General features: G+C 44.6%; 1 protein-coding gene across 2 annotated transcripts; it reads right to left on the reverse strand.

The window, feature by feature from the left end:
- Positions 1-979: 979 nt before the first annotated feature.
- Fs(2)ket (Importin subunit beta Fs(2)Ket) lies at positions 980-7,225 on the reverse strand. Of its 2 annotated transcripts, XM_076909108.1 has the most exons (6): positions 6,755-7,225; positions 6,093-6,151; positions 5,820-6,002; positions 5,356-5,709; positions 3,111-5,122; positions 980-2,391 (listed from the first exon to the last, which is right to left on the reverse strand). In XM_076909108.1, coding segments are annotated over exons 1-6 (2,670 nt in total). In that variant the 5' UTR covers positions 6,816-7,225; the 3' UTR covers positions 980-2,390. The 2 variants fall into 2 exon arrangements, with proteins under 2 accessions (XP_076765223.1, XP_076765221.1); XM_076909106.1 differs by lacking the exon at positions 980-2,391 and having other exon boundaries at positions 3,107-5,122.

Genomic DNA, 7,225 nt, shown 5'->3' on the forward strand with positions numbered 1-7,225 from the left:
AGCACAGCCACGTTTCAAACACGTGACGTAACTTCGTATTATATTATTAGAGCGACCGACCGTCCGCTAAGTCTTTCATGTAAAATCTTACTAAATATCGCGTAAAACGTGGGTATAAAACCTCTAGGAAAAAAAAAAGTACTACAACAATTTACTGGAGGCTGACAATACCGCTGCGAGGAAATTGGAAATAAATGTATCGCGATCGTTAAAGGAGCCCAAAACCGAAGACGTTTCGAGATACGAAATATTCGTGTAACAGAGAATGCATGAGCATACGTACGAAAGCAAAAAGGTGCCCTCTCTGAGCTGCGTAATCCTTGCGCGATCAAACGTTTCGAATATTCGATCATGCTCGAGCTTTCGAACAAATTTTTTTAACTACCCACGCTTGTGCATGATAACGCGTCTCTTATTATTTTATCATCGTCCAGCTAACGATGGCTGGCCGATGATAGAACGTTGGGTTATGTCGATCACCGTTCTCCGGTATCCGATCGATTGCTACTTTTACACGATCACTGTATCCATGCTTGAACCACCAACGCCGGAATAACGTACGAACGTGAACGAGCAACGTTTCTCTCGTTCTCTACTCTTTTTTTTCCCCGTTAACAAACGCCCTCCCTACAACAATGCGAGGCCAGGAAGACGGGTCTCCTCGAACTCCCGATATCCGCGAGCCCAATTCGAATCGGAAAGGACGAAACGTATGCAGCGTTGTTTCAATATTAATGGCAGTGCAAAAAGCTCTCGTCCGATATTCCGTTCGGATGCCTACGATGGATCTAAATCGACGATACGAGTGATCGCGCAAAATTACTTTCGTCCGCGCGCAAGATTACGTCTCTGTACGGGGCGTAATTAACGTATTGTACTCTCGGGCTAGATACTCGATAGTGTTTTGTTCTTTTTCAATTTCTGTTCTGTTTTACTCGAACGTTCAGGCCGGACGAGGACTTCGGTACAACTCAATAACTTATGCCAGCAAAATATTAATTTTAATGAATCAACAGCAACAGACATTCACATACGGGGAAAAGTAACATACGCATCATCATCATAGTCATCATCATCATCATCATCATCATCATCAACATCATCAACATCATACTACAACTGATCGTTTAGATTCTTGCACAATACGATCGGACCAGGGGTCACTAATATTTCGAATCTTCCCGACCAATTTATTCTTTTTCCAAAGAATCATTCAACATCACTGACGCTCCTCGCACTCGTTCACTTTTAACTTTCTCTCTTTCTCTCCCTCTCTCTCTTTCTCTCTCTCTCGCTCTCTCTTGTTTTATTTCTTCTTCCATTCACGCGTTCACTCGGCCGCATCGAGATAACAAGCAGCATTCTAGCGATCATTTATTTCGCTCATCAACTTCGAGTCACGCCAGCAACAACAACAATCATTCGATCATGCCTCGATTGCTTCAAACGAGCATATACGTATATGTATATATACATATATATATATATATATATTGGTGTGATCGTTCAGCAAGAAATCGGAAACAGACCGCGTGTGCTTCGTTGAGAAAGCTACAAGGAGGACAGAGAAAAAAAAAAAACCCAAAAAGCTAGAAGCTTTTACAACGAGTTGCGCATTAATTGAACTCTCTCGACGAGACGACGTGTGTGTAATACAATCGTCCATTTATTACGCGTTTTTATTTCTTCTATACATACGGACTCTCTGCGATCTGTAACACGCATACAAATTAAGAAAACCATTCTTACGATTTAATCCTTAGTTAGAGTACATTCTCTCCCTTCACGGTTTAGCAGTCTCTCATTCTCTCTCACTTTCTCTCTCGTTTGGTCTCCCTGTGTTTTTATCTTCCTTGTTCATTACTAACGTTCTTTCACTCACTCATACTCCCTCTCTCTCCCTCTCTCTCACTGGCCACGATCATCGTCCATCGAAGTCGTCCTTCCCTCAGGTTCAACTTCTCAATCACGCAGGTAGAAGCCCCAGGCTCGTTTTATCAGGCATACTTGCATCACCGGAACATCTCGGCAGGCTTCGACCTTTGGCTCATTCATCGGCAACATCCACTTGCACGCCTCATCATCCGTTGTCGGCAGACATCCGGCAGACAGGTATTCTTTTATTTTGCTCGATCATTTTTTGTTTTTTTTTTGTTTTTTGTGTTTTTTTTTTTATTTTGGATTGCGCTCGACGTGTCGGTACTCGCTAAATACCGTCGCTAGAGCAGGGACACGTGCAGACTCATCTCACCCCATCATCGTCATCATCGCTTCGGAACTCACGCACATCCATCAACTCGCATCCGCACCATCCAATCTTGTTGTCTTTGTATTGTGTTCGATAGCTTTCTAGTCAAATCAAATTGCACGACAGTACAACCGTGGGGTGATCTGTAAACAACAAAAGCGAGCCAAATATCAATCAACCGTCGCTCACTGCTCGATATGTGTATTATATGCATGTTTCTTTTGAACGATTTTTTAATTTTTTTTTTATTTTCATCTTTTCCACAGATGGGATCTCTGTGTCGTGTACACGTATCTATCCACGGGACGGGACTGCGAGACAAAGGGGACCATAAGCAACAACGACAAAACGAAACTGTATTATACAGAATGATACTGGAAAACAGGTAACGAAGCTATTTAAAAAAAAAGAGAGAAAAAAAAGTAACAACTATAAGACGAAGAAAAAAGTGATAGCTCGGCCCAGTTTTCAGAATCAACCTGTATAACGTTCCTATTTCACCATCGCCAGCCAATACTGTTGTATCTTTTGTTCTTCGATTCTTTACACATTCGTGCTTCTTCTTTCTTAGCGTCTCCTAACTGCGTAGAGAAACTTCGTGGAGAAACTGATCGTTCTTAGCAAAATAAAATACAGACAGAGAAACAGCAAAAGATAGTGGTGTAAAATGGAGGGGGATCTAGTAAAGAATGATGGAAGGTGCGACAAATAATCGTTAAGTTCAATACGGGTATCAGGTGACTGAATATACACGCATCACACATCGTTCACACGAAAAATGATCGAAAGTAAAAAAAAAAGAAATAAGAAAAAAATAATAAAAATAAAAAAGCTATGAATGAAACAATGAAAGATTACTCACCAACTGGACGTAGAGTTGGCAACATTCTTGAGCTTTCGAATCTCTTTGTTTGCCCAGTTAGCCAAAGCCTTGGTCTTTTCAGTGTGTGATCGTCTAGCCTTCGTTATGAGTTCGATGATCGGTTCAGTCTCTACCATCGGTAATAATTTCGCCCCGAAGACGGTGACCAAGTCACCGAGTAAACCGACACAGGCTGAAATGTTCCCTTCGGAGTGTTCACGATCCTGTGCTATCGACGTGATGAACTGAATGATGAAGGGCACGTGTGGCTCTACGAGAGCGATCGCAGCATCCGGACAAGGATTTTCTGTATCACCACGCAGTCCTTGCACTATACCAGTGTAAGCATCGAGGACACACTCGCGCAACTCGTTCAGATAATCAATCATATCGTAATCGCTTCTGTCCACGTTCGCCTGAGAAGCCTGGGCTAACGTTTGCAATACTATGTCCAAATATTTCTTGAAGTCTGGCCCGATACTGAGTGCAAGATCGCCGAATACTGAGAAGATGTGAGGTTTCACGGAACGATGGACCGTAGTATTGCTAAGATTCTCCAGCAGCAAAGTCATAATCTCGTCGCAATAAGGCAGCATCTTGTTCTTCAGGGCCCGGCAGATATCGCCAGTCAAGCCAACGGCGGCGCAACACACTTGATACTCCGCGTGGTTCTTCAAACCCAAACAGAGATACGGCTTGAACGCGTCCATGTACTTTAGGAAAGCTTCCCCAAGTACTTCGACCAGCGTCGAAACAGCCATAAGAGCATCCTCCTGTACACCCTCGGCTTTGCACGAATTCGAATTAAACATGGCCAACAACGCTGTCATTATCACGTCAGAGATATGTGGAGCATCTTCGGGTGTAACTTTTCGTAGCACGGATTGTAAAGTAGCGCAGAGCAACGATTGCAGATCGTTGTATTGGGCACGATCCGAGTGAGACTGGATGTGCGACTCCATTAGCAGAACCTGCTGCAGTCGATCGAGGATCACCATCGTCGTTTTCTGCACGGTTATGTAACAATCGCGCGGAGAGTTCTTCACCATGTCCATTAGCGCCTCATAGGCGGCTGATCTCAAGTTAGCTTGAGCACCGTCCAGACGATCTGTAGTCTCCAATAATCTTGAGATGATGAAATCGAAGTATTGAGACATACAATAGGTTTCGGGGTTCCGTCCTTGGGTAAATTCCGCGGATTCGTAGCTAGCCTCTGCGAGGCCCGTGAACGCCCAGCAAACATTTGCTGCAACGCGAGGCTCTGCCTTCAAACCGTTTATCAACGCCTCCAACAGTGGTTTCAAGTATGTTTCGTTGATCGCGGCTTCCGGTATAATTTCACAAATTCGACCGAACGTCCACGCTGCCGTATCCCTTACCACGACGCTGCTGTCGTACATTAACTCGATAAGCGTTGGCATAGCTTGCTCTACCAAAGGTTTCAGAGTAGTGTGATCGACACCTCCGAGGATGGAACCGAATGCCATCAAAGCAGCATCTCGGTATCTCCAATCGTGGCTCTTAATGTTGTCCTTGACGAAAGGAAGAACATATGGAACGATATCGTCTTCACAGCAGGAGGACAACAACATTAAACACACACCAGCTGCTTTCGAAGGATTCCAATCGTCTTCGTCGTCGAACTCTTCTTGTTTAGTTAGCTTCTTCATTAATACAGGTACCAGAAATTGCAAAGCGCCCTTCGCGTAATGCCTCGATACTTTAACCGGCGGCCGACCGCTTTCATTGGCTTCACCCTCTTCCATGGCTAAATCTACTTCCTCCTCAGACACGTTCGACCAGAATTCAATTCCTTGCAGTGCAACTTCGTCGATATCTGATTTCATGGCTTCTAGAGTAATAGGAAAGAGCGCTGGAGCCATGTAAGGCTCCATGTATTTGTAATACAAGGACATAATTTTCACGAGACACTGTAACGCAGCCACTTTAACTTGCGTATTCAAAGACTGCGTTGCCTCGCACACTACCTCCATGATGAAATTTCTCTCTGTCTGCACAGATAAAGAACGAAGTTACACAACCGTTCTAACCTAAAAATCGACGACATACCCCCGTATAACGTCGGCGGATGTAACACATTTTCGGCTAAGAAATTGTGCAGCTAATACACTCGAACATAGGTGAAACAGAATCCGTACAAGGCGAATACGTGTACAATGCGAGAGACACATCTCTTGTGTTACACGGGGGTCTATCTACGAGTGATTTGAAAAATTATACAAACCTCTATTTCGAAATTTCCTTTAGTAAATTCCAACGAGTTAAAGAGTGCACTTGTAGCTGCAAGCCGAACGTGATGCGAAGTACTAGATCCTTTCATACCGTGAATAATAGCAGTGAGAATTTGATTAGACTGAGGTACCAAAACATCGCTCTCTATATCTTGACAAATGTAACCTATGGCTTCTAACGTCGCCTCTTTCATTATCTCTGTACTGTTTGGATTTACAACGTTATTAACTAAGAGTTGCATAACATTGGTCCATTCGTGAGCAGGTAATTCAGCCACAGCTACATATGCGACACACTGCGCCGCAGAACTTGGCCTATTGGTCTCAGTTCCGAGCGCTCCAAAAATCTATCGACGAAACAGATATGATAATGTTAATTACGACTGTCTAATTAAACCCGATCTATGGAATATCGTGGCAGAAAAATGATCAATTGGAAAAGGGAAAATTCCCTTACATTTTTCTTAATGAATTCCCTAGTTTCCGCGGGAATGGAAAGCCAGCGTTGTTGATATTGATACTTCAACTGGGTGTCTTTGGATGTAAGTTGATTTTTGAGCTGAAGACCCGCCGCCATCCGAGCAACCGGACTCGCAGTGCCGGTAACCAGCACTGCGCTGAGTCTTTGCATGAATTCATGCTGAAAGAGAGAATAAAGAGGTACTTGTACAGCCTCTGCGATTTTTATGCCTAATTCAAATACATCTGCTTTCAGGAGAAGATAACTTACGTGATTCGACCTTGCTGCTTGCTCCAAGAAATTCTGAGCTGCCTCCAACTCATTCTTATCTGAAATTGGGTGTGAAAATAGGCGTAATTAGTATCAACGATTTTCCTACGTATCTACGTTTAGCCGATATCAAGCGGGGATAAAAAAAAAAAGAGCAAATAATTCGAAGCAACGGTAAGAGGTTAGAAAAGCAGGATGCACTAGTGCTTCTCGTGGCAATCGACGACGGGGACATGCGATACGAGTAACCGTCACACCGGGACAATACTTCTCCGGCCGTGAACAAAGCCCCTAGCAACAGCCAAACGGAACAGAATACGACGTATAAACGTATAAACGACAAATCTCGGTTAAACGACGAAATATCAATACCAGAATGTTCCCGATAGCCGAACGGGACCACCACCTAACGACGATATCGAACAGTCGTGAACAGAACCGGAAGAAACAGAAAAAGGACGCGCACGCGGTGGGCCTTTACTTTTCCAGGCAAGGTCGCGAAAACGACGATGGAGAATCCGATAATAGGTGAATACGATACGCCCGGTGAACCGACACCGATAGCAAGGTCAGAGTAAACCGTGTAACCGGGGAAGATTAGTCGTAATTTCATGATGGTCGCCAACAACCTGAGGGAGGCTGATTAATCGTAAATGGCTTACCTGAGGAGACAGTCTTCTCTAGGACCTGGATCAGTTGTACCGTCGTTGGATCCATCTGCATGGTTTCGGCTTCTTTCGGCTATCGATTATCGTCGGGAAACGTAACTTTTTATGCGCCAATAGGAAATGTCTCGTTGTCGCGACCGGCGGACAGCCACATGTAGCCACCACCGAATCAACTAGCTCAACGACGTACCCCCCTTCTACCCACTTCCTGCCAGTACTCGATTTCTGCTTCCTTCCACAACGTGCGGCGTAGTAATATCCGCGCCCTTTGATATTCTCGCGCCTACTATGCACGGGCGAGCCTCTCGATCGTTCGACGGTGACGATTACACGCGCCACGTACGATTCACGGCGACCCGTTTAATACCCTCGCGGCTCCGTAACCGTAACAGGACCACTGTCACGAGCGTCACGTTTCTCGAAGCGATCGTCGTGTTTCCCCGAGCGCGGACTATTTTCTCCGTG

The sequence above is a fragment of the Xylocopa sonorina genome, chromosome 1 (genome assembly GCF_050948175.1).
Source record: "Xylocopa sonorina isolate GNS202 chromosome 1, iyXylSono1_principal, whole genome shotgun sequence".
NCBI classification, from domain to species: domain Eukaryota; kingdom Metazoa; phylum Arthropoda; class Insecta; order Hymenoptera; family Apidae; genus Xylocopa; species Xylocopa sonorina.